This window comes from Poecilia reticulata, chromosome 9, assembly GCF_904066995.2.
Source record: "Poecilia reticulata chromosome 9, P_reticulata-male-v2, whole genome shotgun sequence".
Lineage (NCBI taxonomy): Eukaryota > Metazoa > Chordata > Actinopteri > Cyprinodontiformes > Poeciliidae > Poecilia > Poecilia reticulata.
In genome coordinates, this window is record NC_088838.1 from 14,049,654 (window position 1) to 14,068,205 (window position 18,552).

An 18,552-nucleotide genomic window follows, 5' to 3' on the forward strand; every position below is an offset into this window, starting at 1 on the left:
AAAATAAAATGACTCTTCGCAGTGTGTTCATCTCCTGCCTTGGGACATACACATGCTTTCAGAGGTCAGCTGTATCGGTCACGTAACACATGACTAACTAAAAGGTGAAGTGGCTTCTAATGAGACCTTAGGGAAGAAGGAACAAAGTGTAGTCACTACAAAACGCAGTATAAACGGCAGCAGGTCTTTTGATATTTAAGTAGGTACATAGAACAGGTACTGCGACAGACTGGCGACCTGTCCAGGGTGACCCCGCCTCTCGCCCGGAACGTTAGCTGGAGATAGGGACCAGCACCCCTCCCGACCCCACTAAGGGACAAGGGTGTTAGAAAATGGATGGATGGGACAGGTAAACTTCCATTCATCCATTTTCTTACACCCTTGTCCCTCAGTGGGGTCGAGGGGGCTGCTGGTGCCTATCTCCAGCTAACGTTCCGGGCGAGAGGCGGGGTACACCCTGGACAGGTCGCCAGTCTGTCGCAGGGCAACACAGAGACACACAGGACAAACAACCATGCACACACACTCACACTCACACCTAGGGGCAATTTGGAGTGGCCAGTTAACCTGACAGTCATGTTTTTGGACTGTGGGAGGAAACCGGAGTACCCGGAGAAAACCCACGCATGCACAGGGAGAACATGCAAACTCCATGCAGAAAGACCGGGGCCGGGAATCGAACCCAGAACCTTCTTGCTGCAAGGCAACAGCTCTACCAACTGTGTCACTGGTAAACTTTCATCCAGTTAACATTCGAGCCACGAGAGTCAAATAACAAAGAAAAAATAACAGCTCTCTCTCGAAATGAGCCCTTGTGTCTCAGTGATATTCACCTGCTTAAATAAATATTATGAATGAATAATACCCTCTGAATGTTTTCACACTGTGAAACTGTCTAAAACTGCTTCTCATACTTTACGATGGCTGTGTACTTGGTTTCCTATAACCGTTCAAACTTTGCATAAAAAGATCCTGACAGAGACAGAACTTCTAGCAGTGAACTTTGATGTTGATGTGAGTTCAAATCAAACACTGACAAACATACCCAGGCTTAAGTTTGTGATGGTCTCAGGATTCAATAGAAAACTTTAAAACGTAACAAATTTTAATGTTAAAAAGCTCCGAATTAAACTGAGATATGTATCACAAAGTCAATGGTTCTATGGCTGAGTAATATATCTATTGATTATTGCTAGTTTAAACCTAAATTCATCACCCATAGTAGAAACCTAAAAACTCCACCAATAACCTCCTAAGCAAACTAGGACGGGTCAACCTGTCCTGAAAATTAGCATCAAAGTCTATTTTTTGCCATTGTTCCCACCCCAAACGCCTCAAGACTAAATATGAAAATAACCCAAAAAAGCAGACAGGGGAATAAAATCACTCATACAAACAGGATATTTTTCTTTCTCACCTTTAAAGGACTGTGCTCAAGGCAGTGCCAGAACCATTTCTCCCCCCGCTGGTTACATTACAAGTTATCAAAGTGTTTCTTTTCTGATAGTGCTAAGCTCTGTTTTTTGCAAGCAAAGCATATGTCAAATGGTGACCTTTTTTTCCTCATACATAGTTCTGCTTTCTGCAGTGTGTAGCGTTTAATCAGACATCGCCTTCAGTGGAGACATGCTTAGCTTGCTGGCTACAAATGAGGGGAGTATAAAGGGATGGAGTGGGGAAAAAAGAATGATAGTGGAATTGAAGTAGTAAGAAGAACGAGGCTGGAAAAAGACTTGTGCCTTTCATTTCAATACAGAGATTAGTAAATACCTATTTACTTTCCTAACTGTAATCTCAAAGAGAACATGGCCTCGCGGAAAATCTTTACCGACCAGGCGTTGTCCTTTCCTTTACTGTCTTTTCTTTCAGTGCTTCCGTATGTATTATTAATGAAACATTATCGATAGACTGTCTTCCTTATCCACAGAATGGCCAATTTGTGGCTGTGAATGTGTGGAATGGGGCCTCAGCTTTCTTTTTTTTTTAACATTCACTGAATTGTGTCATATTTACAGGCTTTAAAATGTTCAGATTTTTTTTTTTTTCTGTGTAACTAAGAGTTATTTAATTGCCTGTAGAAACCTAACCAATGGTTTTAGTAGTTGTTTTTTTAGAACGCCTCACTACAGATTTAACCTAGATTTAATCTTGTTGCATGACTATGCAACAAGAATTTCTATATTCTTGTTGCATAGTCAGATGTAATGTTAAAACTTACAGTTTTTGTGAAATCATTCAGTCACAGCACAAACTTTGTTCTTTGGAACTTATGGCATGGATGCTTTTATTTTGAGAAAATGCTTGTTTGATAAAATATCTCTGTTACACTGATATCACACTATTTAGCAATTGCCTTGCATTTCACTGACATAAGAAGATATGATGCATGAAAGCATCTACTTCATATGATTTTAACACTAGCATAGACAACCTGATCTCCAGTTATGCCCGGCAGCCACAGATGTTTTGGAGATGTCAAAGACACTCATCAGCTGATCATCAGCTATTGGGAAAAAGACAACAACTAAACTAAACAAACTACGAAATGATGACATAATACCAAAGGTTGTGCATCTCGCTACTTTTGCAGTTGAACTCTACAGATGGACACTTTGCAGCCTTGATCCCAGTAAACCATTCAAACCAGAAGTGGAACAGGAATGACACACATACGTTGTGCATGATGGGACTTGATTTTCCATAAAATTCACCTACTTTTCTTCACCTAATCTAACTTAACATTTTTTTTCTTTCAAATGTTTTTCAGCATGCTAATTAGCCTCAGCCCCTTGCCAAGTCTGTAAGAAACTCTTAATGCTTTTACATACAAAAACATTTTCAATAATCTCATGCGTTTTACTTTGTGTGGACATTTTGAGGATGGATTGTTCCTGTTTTAAGTTGGCCGTCGTCCTTAACACAAAGCATGGTCCATGAAAACAAGAATGAGTGAGGCTGGTGTGGAATGATGCAGGGTTCTGACCTTCACCCTCCAGAACATCTCTAACCTGGGTAACCTGGAGGTGAGACTGTGAAGCCTTCTGAACCTACGTCAGCACCAAACCTCACAAATGCATTTTATGGAGGATTGTACAAAAATATGCATAAACTCTCCTAAACTTGTGGAAAGTCCTCCCAGAAAAGCCAAAGCTAATGCAGACACTCTGACTACTTAACATTTTTGTAAAAATGCATAAATTTTATTTCAATTTCACTTTCAGATTCACTCTTAATTTGTATTTTTACATTAGTCACAGTAAAGTTAGCCTACTTTTGTTGCTGTTTGGTTCTGGCTGAGTAAGTCAAGAAAGTGTTCTGATACACATTAAGCTGTCTTGTTTTTTGACTGAATGTCATCTGTGTGCAATGCCCTTTAAGAGTATTGACCAGGGAATCCCAGTGAGAAAGATGGCAGATTTTTTATTTTTTTTAATCCAGAAACATTCAGGTGAAAATAGCTTTTGGATCAAACAGACAATCACCTTTAACCAAAGTCCCAAGGTCATCAGTAGCGACACAGGTTTGGAAAATACAGGAAAAGACACTGAGGGCTGGCAAAAGATTCAAAATGGTCCTCTCACAAGGTCAGAGCTATGTTGCAGAGATAGATGTATTTTTATTTTTTATGACTTTTTAAGGCGTGATGCAGAATCTAGGAAAAACACTGTCGAAAAAGTGTAACAATCAAATCTCTGCTTATTTTTATTTTTTTTTAAACCCATTGTTTGTTTTTCCATTTGACGTTAAATGACAAAAGGACACAGAGGGCCACTGGGTCATGTTGTCTGAACTGGGGTCAAATTCACACGAGCATCTGAAGCGAAAGTGACAACAAGAGAGGAGAGTGGAGAGGAGGCGAAGATAGATAAGGTCAGAGGTGCACAAGTGAAAAGAAAGAAAGGAAAGTGGAAGAGGAAGAAGTCAGAGAAGAAACGCACATGTTTTGCTCTTTCCCGTTTGCTTCTCGTAACAGCTATCACGCCGGCCGTTATTGTTTGAGGCATATTGTACTGCCCGATGTAGATGAGATACGGTTTGTAAAGCCTCTTTAGATTGAAGACTGAGAAAAGCGATAAGACTCAGCAGCTGGAACTTAACATTCAAGCGATATCATCATCTGCAGAGAAGCTCATATTTCTGGGAAGAGGACTGAAGAAAGGACTCCAAACGAGATAGGACTCCCAATAAACTGTTTTAAATGAAGTCTGATAACACTTTTTCTTCTTGCCTCTCCTCCATCTTGAGGAAATGGTTTCCAGGACTGACACTCATCTGATTTAAGTCGCATTGTTTGTCATGGCCATCAAGTGATAGGAATAAGAATCCATAGAAAAAGCCATTAGTTTTCTATTACTGCCAAGCAGGATGGACAGGCACTCAGCATTCACCCGGATGACTGTGTTTAAAGTGTCAGGTTGCTTGAAAGAAGTCTACCTCTGTGGGGGCTCCCCCTGCCACTTCCCTGGGGGCTGAGTGGCTGAAATGACCATAAAACTCCGTTGAGCTAGACAGCCTGTAATTTCAGCAGCGAGAGGCGCTTTGCCGAGATATAATGGAAAGTCCGTGGAAGCCATGAAATGCACCGAATCCTGGTGTTGGAACGCCATTGTCTGAACACTCAGGACACCTCTCTAAACTTTAAATTACTGTTTTTAAGCCATCATTGTCGGAAAGAGCTCTGTAGCTAGAAAGAAACTTGCGCTCGTTTGGCTTCTTTAATCCTTTGTGGTCTGCTCTGTGCGTGCAGAAATCTGACATTTACATTCTGTGTTCGCACAAAAGTTAAAGACCTTTTATTTCCCCCCTTTATAATAAGAAAAATGGAAAAGAGGGGCTTTTAAAGGTTGCTTTGTTTAGGCACAGCAAAAATGTTCCCTTTTCTTCTGCCTGCTCTACATTTTTTTTTTATCATTGTTGCATTACTGTGGGCACAAGTGGCTTTTTTACTCTGAATGCAGATGAGCGAGAAAAGGGGTTCTGAGAAAGGAGGGCGTGTGTTAAGAGAGACACTTTTATGATTTTTATATTATATAATTTATTATGTGTGCTGTTTTTGTATGTCCATATGCCTGGTTTTGAGTGCATGTACATCTGTACATCTTTCAGCCTTTGCAGCAGAATAGAAGAACCAAGCATATATCAAGTTTTCACTGCATCTTATCTCAAGAGGCTACCTGAGTTTATCTGTAAAGAATGGACGGAGTTGAAGTAATCACATCAATCTGAGTGGCATTTTTGGCTGGTTTGTCCAACTGCATTTTGGAAAAAAACCTCCGTCATATTCATGCTCAAGATGCAGTAAAATAGTCTTTTGGTCTCTAATAAATCTATGTGATACAGTTAGTTAATTTATTTTTATTTTACTTAGTAATATAACATAAAATATTTAATATAATAATTAAAACTGTTATGTTATGGCTGACATAATTAGTATGATAAATAATGATTTGACAGTTGTTCAGCAGACATGGATGGTAAGCTGCGAAAGGTCATTGTTCAGGAAGCCAGCTGTAAATAAATACAACATTTTTTTTTTCACAATGACAGCCCCTGTACATTTTCTTATTATCTTTTGGAAAGCACCTGTGTCATTGCCAGGTAGAATACATCTCTGTTTAATGAGAAAGGTAAATTGTAACATTGCAAAGCACTTGTATGACACTTTATCTAGACCAGAGGAGCCCAGAGAGCCATACGCTGTTCTGTCATTCACCCATTTATGCACATATGATGATGGCAAACTACATTGTAGCCACAGCCAACCTGGGGGAAGCTGAGAGACGTGAGGCTGCCATGTAATCATCGTCATTGGATTCTTTCTGGGTACTCCAGTTTTGTCCCACAGTCCAAAAACATGACTGTCAAGTTGATTGGTCTGTCTAAATTCTCCTTAGTGAGAGTGTGTGTCCATGTTTGTTTGTCCTGTTTGTCTCTGTGCTACCCTGTGATGGACTGGCGACCTCTCCAGGGTGACCCCACCTCTCGCCTCTTGACCCCTCGCAATCCTGATAGAGATAAATGTGTTAGAAAAGGGACGGATGGATGGATAATAGCAGGGCAGTAGAGCGAGGTATATGTCCAGTTTTGATAGTAGCTTTTTATGTCATCTTACTATCTGGGTTGGTTGTGACTTGGCCATCTGCAGCAGTGGCATAGAAAATAAAAAAAAACATCAACAGATGGATACATGACAACTGTATTTTTATTATCCTTTAGCCAAATGCTGGTCTACAAGCACAGAATGCCTCATGGTGGCATGCTAGTCTCCAACAGATTATATAATGAGTGCACATGGTGTTTCTCTAACTTTTCTAAATAACAATGTACCTCCTGCTGAACCAAAAGATTACATGTTAGCTGATAAGCATGCAGGGACAGTCTCGTCATTACGATGCATTCTCCATCTCATCCAATTACTACAGAAACTTGTGGAAATGGTGGAAAAAACGATGAATAAGTGATTAAGCTGTGCCACCGTGATACAATGCATATTTAAAGACAAGGCTTCATGCAAATGTCTTTGACATTAATATTCTGTCTTCTTACAGAATTATGATAGCCTGTTGTTTGCAACATCGGCACTTTATTGTTTCTTTTTGATTAAGAATGTTTTAAACAGAATGTGGTAAAGACATCAGCCAGTGTTTTGCACTAACTGTGGCATGGCAGTATCAGACTTGGACTAACTTTTCTAATACCATAAGGACAAGACTTTATGTTTTTTCTCAGAATTGTCAAGTAAAATCTCTTGTACACTTTTTGCATAATGAACCAGCATAACAGACAAAGGCATCATTCTACATTTTTAACGATCTCGCGGCATGGCAAAAGAGGAGCAACAGAAGGCAATAGGGACTGTAAATAAAGCCAGAATTGTTATGGGGCTTAAATGGATATGATTTGATTTTTCACTTGTAAATACTGTAGCCATCCATGTCTGCAATGGCTACAAGTGAAAAGAAGCAAATCTGCTTTGCCAGGTTGGCTAGAGAAAAAAAACCCTGCCTCTAGTGAAACGGACAAGCTCTCAGTATTTGCCACAATCATCTAGAAGTTCTTTATTTAAATAAATTCTCCCTTGTTTCTGCAAAGTAAAACAAAACCCTTTTTTTAATGTTTGGATTGAGGGTCCAGTTTTTGAAACAACACCAGAATGATTGTGATTAACATAATTCAAATAAGGCCATCACTAAAACCTTTTCTTGTTTCCGTAAAGTTGTCTGGGAGCCCCTGTTAACTGAGGGTGAAACAACCCGGGGGGCTTTGAAGTGCCTTTGAACTGCGGGCTGAATAAAAGCGGTCACACCAGGCCAGGGTGAATGACTCATGGCACATGGAAGAAAAAGAGACAAATGTGCATTAATTGTGAATAGCTGTGATGTAACCAGCACAGGCAGGGCAACTTTGCATACATTTTTACCCCTACACCTAGCTAAGTGGATTAGCAATGCCACCCTGGGGGCCCACACAGGCTTAACACTCTTATCACAAACACATTGAAGCACAACTTATTTCTTCACCGTTCCTTCGCCTGGTGGTGAGAGTGAATTTTGAGAGACAGTCGAGAGTCGGTGTGGTCGGCGGTTTGTTGAGCCTCCACTGTGTCTATCGCCCCTGTTCATGAAGTACACACATGGGGCAGCTGGCTCTGTTTTGTGCAATGACTCCCACTGTTGTGCAGGTGGAGTTTTAATCTCTTGCTCCAGACAGAGGTTTCTTCTCCCAAAGTGCAGAACATGAAAACAGATGAAGTAAATATCACAGTGATGTGATATTTAAAATGATCATTTTAACCAGTAAATGTACTTTTAATAATTATCTTGTATGAACTAATGATGTTTCGCATATTTTTTTCTATCACATGACTATTACTATTGTATCTCTTTTCACTATGTTTCATTGTTTTACAATTGAGCTCTGAAGCTCTATGTACTCTCTTTCTGCAGCGCAAATTTACCTACCGGTCTTAGGAAAGTTACCTGAAACTGAATACACTGCCACTGAGGTTGCAACATAAAGACATGGAGATAGCTGGTAGTTTGCTGGAAGTCACGCATCGGTGGGAAGTGGTTGCTATTCAGAGAACCTGTTGACCAGAAAACAGATGTTGCTTATCATTTTACGAGCCATAACTGGCAGCTGCTCTTTAGTGAAAAAGGTGCCAAAAATTCAATTTAGTGTTGCATGTTTGTGTGTGTTTCTCTCTCAGGCACTCAAGCTCCTGCCACTGTTTCTCTCTCTGTAGGTCTAGACTAGCTGACTACATAGCAAACTGCTGGATGACTCCAAACACCGTGGGAACCTGCCCCAACCAAGACAATCACCAAGCCTGTTTGAACTCTCTTGCAAGGCTCATCGGTGAGTGAGTATGGCTGCGAGAGACGTGGTGGTTTCAGAATGTGTGAGTGCAGGTAAAGGTCTGATTGAAGATGTGATAAAAGCCTCAAAAAGTATTCATAGCCTTTGAACTTTTTCACATTTTCATCTATTTTAATTAAAGTTTATTTAAGCAGTACATTATTGTAACATGGAAGGAAAATAATACATCGTTTTGTATGTGTTTTACAAATACATTCTAAAACATATATCGAGGTCAGTTTATCTGGAAATTGACACTGATCGGTCACTTTGCTGCTTTACAAATGTCAGATGTCAAGTAGAATTGTGTCCAGCTTCCCAAGTAGCGTTTTCAAATCGTTTTAAAAAAAACTGCAAATAGGCAAATAATTTGGTGTCAAATTCCCCTGAAAAATACCTAAACATTTAAATCCACACAAAAACATCACTGAACTGCAAATAGAGGGTGATGGAGATAAAATATGCAAAAGCTAAGTTGAAATAACTACTCCAAATTCTTAGAAACAAACAAACCCAAGCTTTGAACATATCACAGAGAACTGCTCCATTCATCATCTGGCTGCTCGGAAAAAGAGAATATTAATCAGATCTGCCTCCAAGAGTCTTTTAGTAGTCCTGGAGGAGCTGCTCAGATCCACAGCTCATGTGGTAGCAACTGTTGACAGGACATCTTTTACTCGTGGACTCCATAAATCTAGCCCTGTGTAAGAGAGAGTGACAAGAAGAAAGCCCTTCTTAAGAGAAAGTTAACAGAAGTCCATTGTGCCATGAGTGATGTGGGGATGATTTCCTTCTGCAGAGACAGTGGTCTGCTTAGAGTTCATGTGAAGAGCAGTCTTAAAAGAAAACCTCAAAGACTGCTACAGTCTGGACAATGGTAAAGAGAAAATCAGAATATGTTATACGTTTATATCTGTCACATGAAATCCCAAAAGCTATACTTAAGTTGGTAGTAGAAACTTTACAAAGGTAAAAAGAAAAAAAAGTTTGAGGTTATGAATGTTTTGCAAGGTGGTGTTTACGATTAAGCAAAGCATCATTATAAGACCCTGGAAAAAAACAACATGGTATGGTTATTTTCCTTTGTCACATCAAACAGCCAGTGGGGCTAGATACCACATTTTTCCCCTCCTGGTTTGATATCTCCACCGGCACTCTGGACATTAGTTGAGTACCAGAAGTAAATTAGAAAGCAGAGGCAGGCAGAAAGCGTTTACTTAATTAAAACACTCCACGACCATCTGTTTGAGGATAATAAATGTTGTGCAAATAATGCACGGCATTGTGTACAGTTCGCAGAAAGGATGCTGAGAAAAATATGGAGAATAAACAGGTGACTCGTGACAGAATATTCTCTCATTCTAATCAACAACATCTATAGGTGATATTTCAGGGGCTACAAAGATTTTTAAATGCAAATTATATAAAAAAGGTAGATTTTTCCACTGCTTAATGGTTGCTGAAGTGGCCATAATTCAGTACACAGCTGTGCCTAACCACAACATGTCATAAATCATGAAGGTCGAAGTGATGTTATGCCACAATGCTTCCTGTGTTTTCCTGTAAAATATTGCACAAAGTGCATCTAATGCTTATGACTCCTGCTGAAAGCACTGACTCAAAGAGAGACATTTGAAAAGTAAAATGTTTGTAGCAGGAGTGCTGGATTCTAACAGGGCATACACTTCCTAGAGCAACTGCTTTGCAAAACATTTATACCATAATGGCCTCTTTACATCTAAATAAAGCACTGCAGAACGTTTCCTATAAACTAAAACAATGCAAATCCCTTCCCCTGACCAGTATTTTGTGTGCCATTTTACATATTACTTGGAATAAATGTAGTCCATTATTGTCCATTAGTGACCCGCTACTATTCTCATGTGGGCACGTGTTGTTGCCCCGATGCAGGGACGGAAATGACCCCCAACTACGTTGACAACAGCTTCACCAACTGGACCATCTCTCCGTGGTGTAACTGCATAGGAAGCGGAAACCAAGAAGAGGAGTGTATGAACTTCCTGCGGTATTTCACTGACAACACATGCCTAAGTAAGCCACCCTGACACATGCACACTCTGCATATCTCCGAGATGTAATTCGCTACTGATCGGGTTCACCGTATTCATGTAAAATTGATGAGAGCAAAAGTGTGTGAAGCAGTAGTTACTCTTGCAAACATGTCGGAGCTGCAGGAGCTCTGAGCTTCAATCTAATGCAACTTTAATGGTTTCATGTCAACTTCCGCTGTTTCCTTTTGCCGAGCTCCTCTGCAAGATGCAGCATTTGTGAATATTGTAAATAGAGGAGTCATGGAACATCACAGGTGTCAGGGGCGAGACAGTCTAACATAAGGGTTTTTACAACTCATGTAGAAGTTTTGAGTGCAAGCATTACAAGATTTGAGCAGAAAGACATGAAGTCTTGCTCTCAAACTAAAAATGTAACCAAAAGTATTAAAAGTTTTGAGAACAAAGGCACAAAATCCTGCTTTCAGTCTGAAAATGTGTTCTCTTGGATTATGGCTGAAAAATTCTCCCATAAAAATGCTAATAACGCTTCACCTGAAATAAAAATAACTGAATAAGTCTTTAGCATTTGTGAGTCAGGCTGCTGAGAATCTTTGCACAGTTTGCTGAAGTGCTAGGCTAACATTAGCTTGCTTTTTCTCCGTTTCTACATGACTCAGCTATGCGTTATATGACACCTGTTTTCTTTGCAGTTCTTTAGCAGATGCAAATCAGAGTTTGGAGTTTGAGGGTTGTGATGTTAATTACAACTAAAACTTTAAAGAAAAACCAGACTCCAAAACCAAGTCTTTTTTTTTTTTTTTTTTTAGATTTAAAACAACTGTCATTATTTTATTGGACAATTGACGAAATCAAGCCAGTAGGATGAGAATATATAAATAAAGATGTCTGGTTGAATCCATTTGTGAATTTTTGCACTCAGTCCTAATAAAAACATATCTGCAGCACAGTTTGATTCAACTTTTCCATGAACACCATTTATCCAATGAATAAGTTAGACTAAAACACTCCTGGTTTTATTAGAAGCAACAATTTATTTCTCACTTCTCGACCTCCTGTGGGCAAAATTGACCCGGGCTTTGATAGAAAAGAAGCCATTTGCATGTCATTTTCACATTTTAATCTAAAAGAGCTCATCCTTGTTGCAAGAATGTCGTCATAAAAAAGGGAATGAAAAGAAATAGCAGTAGTAAAACACAAATCATTTGTACATCTAATCCAAAACACACGGGGAAGCAGAACGGAGGGGTTATTTTCAAATATCCCCGTGCCTTTTTCACACCTTCCTTGTTATGGCACAGTGAGCTGTGTCATCAGCCCTATCAGGACACCATTGCCTTTAACATGTTCTATTGTGTGGATAATGCTTTCAGACCATTTCAATAGATTGCTGGGTTACCGTTTTAGCTGAGTGTGCAGGCTGAGGGATGAGAGCTGGGAGCTGAGGAGGCGTCTTGAAAAATAACACCAAATGCAGGATCTCGTCTCTGCAATCGAGGGGAACACAACTTAAATTTTCACAAAGAATGTATTCTTACTAAAAGACACAAACCGACTACAAAACGTATCAAGCTTTTATCAACCTGCAAGCCATAACAATCAATCTTAATGCGAAAAAAAAAAAAAAAAAGTTTTACCCTTACCTTCAGATTCTGTCCACAGGCAAAAATAATTTCTTCTGGGTTTTTGTGAGGTTACGATATCAATTGATATAAATAAACAGAAAAGTCAAACTAAGTCAAGCTAATATACTGCCTGAAGCTGTTTTTGTGTGCCAACAGTAGTTACACATTCCTATAGATTTAGCTGACTTGAACATGCAGCCAAGCAATGGCTGGATTGTTTTTTTCTTTTCAGTTTTGTCAAAGTAAGCACTTGTATCTATTTGAAGTGGTCGTTTTTTTTTCTCAAAACAGCTAATTGCAGGTATTCTTTAGATTTCAAACTCAAGTCTTCAGTCCTTTTAATGGATGTGCTTCAGGGTGTCATGGATTCAGAACTCCAGAGAAGTTCTGCTACTCCGACCCACTAATCCACGGCATTGTTTCTGATTCACTGTAAGATGCCAATTTTAATGGGTGGAAATCAAAGTTGTCACTAATAACACTTCACATGCGTTTTTGCCTATATAAGTGATGACTTAAACACTGTGACATGCAGCAGAACACTGTGAATTTCACACCCTTGGTACTGATATACACACACTGTTCAGAAAAGAAACCCACTAAAAGCAGGATGGAGACTTTAAAGATGCGACAAGTCTTCATTTCTTTAAAACCTTCTTCATTTGCTTACATTTTTACACACATAACCTTTGACAGACACTAAACGTAGCAGGACAGAAACACTTTAACGCAGCTCCAGTTTTTGAGATGCTGTGACCCAATTGCCCAGCCATCACCATTTGGTCTTCCTCAAAACTATAAAATCCTTTTGCTTGCCCATTTTCCCTGCCTCTGACTTTAAGACTAGTAGTTTTGCTTGGTGCCTAATGTACCCCACCTACCAAGAGGTGCCATTATAAAGAGAAGCTACGGGGACAGGGGGCTCTCGTATTTCCAGATGATGCCATAATGGTATGCATTAAAGATGAAGACAGCTTGCCTGTTCATGGTGACTTTATTTTTCATGTCTTGCCATTCCCATTCTCCCTAACATCTTGGACTTGTTTAACCTTTCTTTATCTACAAAAGAGGTTACACTCGCTGAAGGTCACATCATAGAATTGATGCTCTTATCTTGTTTGGCTCTAAAGTTTCTTAATTTACTCGAAATAATGGCTGTTTTGATAAAGCTGTTATTTTTAAGTGCCTTTTTAACTGTCTCTTTCTATTTCCTTCACAAAGAGATACACTTGCATATTCAGTGTGGGCTCTCTGCAGGTAATTTCTACCATGCTGTTAATTTAACATCCTTAAATCTCATTAAACCACGCTCAGACCAGAGGCGTTATTACATTTATCTAATGATCACCGTCTTTTTATCCTTGACCACGCCAGAAGAGAGAGAGAGAAAAAAAATCAAATTACTTCCTTGGGCTCAATCAGCACTAAAAAGAATTATAGAAAGTATGAACTTTAGAGGAAGGAAACAAGTATGAAACAACTTAAATAATGCTGAAGAGAATCAATTGAAGATGCTGCTCTTGGTTTTGCGGGTTTGTAGAAGGAGATAATCCTAATGCAGAAAGTAGTTTTGTTTTAGCAAGTAGCATTTTCATAGATCACAGCTTACTTTTATGAAACCCTCTTCAGTACAGAATTATATATGTCTAGTTTCAGATAGTCTGATTGAATATTTAATATGAAATATTAATATGATATTAAAGTAGAAAAAAAAGGCAAGTTACTTGAAATAGCCCTTTCCTTCAGCTGTCAATTACATGCCAATACCAAAGTGAAATAGCTTTTCTATTGTTCATTTTTGGTGTTTAGACACAGTCATGAATTGTGTTTTAATCTCAGTTTGAACAGTATAAGTATTTAAAAGTTTGAATTATGAACGGGTCACTATAAAAATCAGATACTGACTTCAGAAGACTACAAGACATTCTTAAGCTGTGGTCGCACAGTTTCCTTACTTACCATGCATACTATGAGCAAATGTGGAAAAACAAATAAATTTTTTTACTGAAATAAAGTCATGTTATTTTTTTTTAACTTAGTTTAAGATAATTTAAATCTGAATGTAAAGTAAGAGTCCTCCTAAGCTCTATGGCAGATCTCTGTAACCATAAGACAAAACCTTTTCATAGATTTCTTAGTGAGCTGCTCACTCTGTTAAACTAACTCTCTCTTTGGCCAATATTGTGGAGACTGGATATTTTTAATATGTTTTTTCAGTCTTTCCTATGTCCAACATGTGTTAATTGGTGCTTGTTACTTGTCACTGCAGCAGTAATGACCTGGCAGTTATTGAGAGTGTATCTTTCTTCTGGCCTGATGACAGCTGGGATCGGCTCCAGCTCCTCCTCATGCGGCCCTGAACAGATCAATTAATCTTCTGGAGCCGGAAGATTTTGTAGCGATCGTCCTGATAGTCTTCTTTTTTTAATCAAATAAAGCCAAACACAACTGTTCCAGGTATAATATTTACATTTTGTGGTTTAATTTTATAATAGATTAGCAAAAAAGTTTGGAGTTGTTAAAACATGCCTGCGTTACAAAACGATTTTGTTATTCGTCAAGATTTTGTTCTATGTTTTTATGTATACAGGGCCACCGGTTTCCACTAATTACTAAGTTTGAAATAATCATAAAATGTTTCACCTTTCCGCTTTTTTTGTCTGAGCCAGAGACAGGAAGAAAAAAAAAATCAGTGTGGAGACCAAATACTGATTCACTCTGTCTTTAATTCTTCTTTTTCTTGTTCTCCAATCTCTTATCTCTTTGCTTCGATGTCTGCAGACAGGACAATGACCAGCATGAAAGGAAATCTTGTCCAGAATCATTAAGGAATTGAACTGCAATCGCAACAAGCTTCACAGCTTAGGGTCCAAAAAGTATGTGGAGGATGGGAGATCCAGCCACTTTGATTTATGACTTCATCCTTCTTAAAGAATCTGTGGGGACAGAGTTAGCTTTAATGCATCCTGGCAAACACATGAGTAACACCACACCTTTCAGCTCTCACCACAACTCTTTACTGTTTGCTTTGAGCATATTTGGCTTTCTTGATTCTCTTCTTGTCAAGCTTTGTTTTTTCCAGTGGCTTTTATGAGTGTGTTGCTTTTTTTTGTATGTTTTGTTGTTCCTTGTAAAAATTATACCGTTTTAAAGATTCCACATTTTCTTACGTAGTGACCACAAACTGCAAATAAACTGGGATAAACTAAAACAAAGTAGTTCACATTTTGAAGAAATAAAAAACATGTTTTTAAATGGTAAATCCCAAACATATGCATTTAGCGCTTTGATTTAATAAATTGCAGAACTTTCTTTTGCTACAATGACCACTGCAGGTCTCGAGGTATGTCTCTGACAACTTTGCACATCTACAGACTTTGAAGGCAATTTTGAAGGCAATTTGTGATTTTAGCATTAATGTATGTATAAAAAAAGTGGGTTGGATACACATGCATGCCAAACTTTTCAGATTTGTCTTTGTAAAAACCTGTTAGTCCCAATAAAATGTGTGAGCATATCTAATTATTTATGTGACGAACGTGACAGTGGTGTGAATATTGTAACTGTGACATATTTTAGAAGATACTGTAAGTGTTGGTAGGCAGGCATTTGTCTCATACAAGCCTATGAGATCAGGAGTTTTAGGCATATGTGGCCATTTGATTGTTAACATGCATTACCCTGCTATCTTGGAACAAATGCCATTTCTCCTTGTTTGGAGATGTTTTGAATTTGATCGGCGACACAAGTCTATTCAAAATCATTTTTGCACAATGGCCTTATAAAGAAGGTGGTTGCCAAGCAATTTCATGCTTTGCCTTCTCTCTGGCTGAGAAAAAAGCAAAAGGCTTTGTATTTTAAACGGATGAACAATGGAAAGGTACTCTGCCCCGTGGTGCTGCATCTAGCCGGAGTAGCTGACTGTACGAGGATGTATCGCAATTTTGCAGACTTCCTCATATACTTGCACAATTACACAGATGCTCAGTAAGTCTTTCAGCTTAGATACTCAAATGTTTGTTTCACTACGCCATCCTCTGCGTGAAACCAACTGATTTGCAACTTTCTGTGAATTCACTTTCCACAAAAACAGTTTGTCATCTTAAGTGTGGAGATCCTTTCTTTTCTTGCACTGTTGCGGTGAGCAGAGCAGCTGTTACATAAAAGCAGTTTTGTAATGATCAGAAACCAGGAGCCATAGTTGTCTACGTTCGATAAAAGTGTCAATTTGTTTCCACAGGATGCTCTAATAGAAGGATAATTACTTGCTAAATAAACCAGACAAACATTCAAGGCTGTGGAAATAATATCTTAACATTATCATCCATCAGCTCATATTTGTATTTTGTGAAGCCAGTATAATTTTGAACGATCTTCCACATAAAAGTTTTTAAAAGCTCTTCTCTGATGTCAACAGTTTGACACACACCTGACAAGGACAAAAATAGTAATCTGAAACTTTTTTCTCCTCGTTTTGTACTCTTTCCTTTCCTTACCGTTCTTCTGCCCGTCCTCATTCCCTGGGATGAAAGCGACTGGGCAGGGGACCAAGAAGATGACTTAAAACTGTCCGTCTGCTAGTGGGCTTCTTGCTGGGATGGAAGTCCGAAACAAATTACTTTATTCTCTGTCCCTGCAGGAAGTGCTATTCAGGCGTATGGGATGGACGACACGGCGATCAAAAATATGACTGTCTCCGAGCCCTCAGTCACATCAAAAGCAATCAACGAATGGATGGACAGCATCCCAGAAAACCCCAACCCAAACCCTTCCTCTTCCCCTGCAGTGAGTATTTTACAATGATTGCTTTTAAAAAGTATTTGTCCACATGCATATGCTTTTTCTTGACACTAATTTTAAAGGTTTCAATTCAACGACAATTTTTTTAGTACCAAAGATTGTCTGAATAAAGCCAATTTCAAATTCTGATTAAATTTATTAAAGGCAAAAATTAAATAAAACATATTCTTTGGAATGATGTGACATGGATATAACTTTTTCCACTGCTGTGAAAGTACCACAGCTTTTCAGAAGAACATCAGACATGTCAAACATTGTCTTTGCACTGTCGTGGTCTTATGATGCTTTGCTGATTCACCAACAATTTATCAATCCATTGATTTAGGCCTGTTTGTCTCATATTAAAATTAGCTAGATGAAATACAAGATTTAAATGTGAAGATTGGAAAAAAGGTATATGACACACATTTGTTATGCACGTTTTAAGATTTAAGATTTTTTTCTTAAAGGCATTGTAAGTGTTAGCAAGAAGGCAAGATTTGATATCCAAATAAATGTGTACTTTAAACATTTATTACTTCTCTTCAAATCCTTTTCTTGAGAAATACAGAACTATAAAGATGTTTAAAAAGGGTTTTAAACAAATGAATCCTTTATACTGACTGGACATATAAAAAAAAATAGAATTTTTTCAATACTAAGGTCTATTTCTCTCTTAAAATAGGCAAGACTAAAACTCATTGCATTTAATTAAAGTAGACGTGTGTTGATCTTCATTTAAAAAAGGAGAGGTTGTAATAAAGTCGCCACTGGTCTGCTTTGACCACTAGAGTTAGAGCACTTATCAAAGGCCGTGTCACTGTAAACCTGCTTTGATATTTTGTGCATAGCAAGCTAAACAATTCGTGTCCTGGTTTTAGGGAAAAAATGTTAAACATTTGAGAAAGAAACTCAAGTAGCTAAAAATTGACCAAAGGTTTCTACTTGGGGGCAGCATAGAGAGCTTGACTGTCCATATGGCAGCTAAACTGCTTTCTGCTAAAAAAGTAAGTAATGAGGCAAACAACAGCCAGGATACTTCAAGGATTTATTTCAGAGACACACCAGGATATTAACGAGGAGGAATATAATGTTGTTGTCAGGACACACGAGGGTGTGCATGAGCAACAAAACTGGGAAGATTGAGAAGCTGACTGAGCAGCTGACACCTGGAGACTCATATTAATATGTGACCCAGACCAATATGTGTAGTGATTTCTCATATGTTTATATTTGGAAAATTCATTATGATTTTTATTCATCACTTTGGTTAGGCATGCTAATGTGAGCAAACAACATAACTGTTCTTGCTTAATTTTTTCTATTTTTCTACCTAATATAGGTATGTATACTCCAGATCAGAAAACATGGCAGCAAAAGTTTTATGCAGTTTCCCATACAGTACCTGTGTTTGTACTTGTAGTTATCATGTGTGTTTTCTGTCCTCTCCCCAATCGCCACATATGGTTGCAAGGAACTCAGAAAACACCCTTTGTTTGTTTGTTTTTTTTTATTTTTGGTGCATAGATACCATGAGGTTATAGTCAGTTATCTATGCATTGGAAAAACAAACTGCGTTTTCTGAGTTTCCTGAATCTATGGGGAGCGACTGGGGACAGCAGAGAAATGAAACGCAACACGATAACAGACTACAACCTCATGTATGTGAATATCTGGAACTGAGTCGACCGTAAAAGCAGAGAGCGAGGGGCATGAGTGAATCTCTTTTTAAAGTACTTATATTTCTCTCTTCTTTTTTT

General features: G+C 38.5%; 1 protein-coding gene across 1 annotated transcript in view; it reads left to right on the top strand.

Annotated features, from left to right (window-relative positions):
- LOC103470484 (GDNF family receptor alpha-2) overlaps positions 1–18,552 on the top strand; it is a 68,680-nt gene that overhangs the window by 40,239 nt on the left and 9,889 nt on the right. Inside the window, exons 5-7 of the mRNA XM_008418951.3 lie at positions 8,246–8,358; positions 10,270–10,410; positions 16,653–16,798. Of these exons, the coding sequence (XP_008417173.2) occupies positions 8,246–8,358; positions 10,270–10,410; positions 16,653–16,798 (400 nt within the window). The remainder of the gene's footprint in view (positions 1–8,245; positions 8,359–10,269; positions 10,411–16,652; positions 16,799–18,552) is intronic.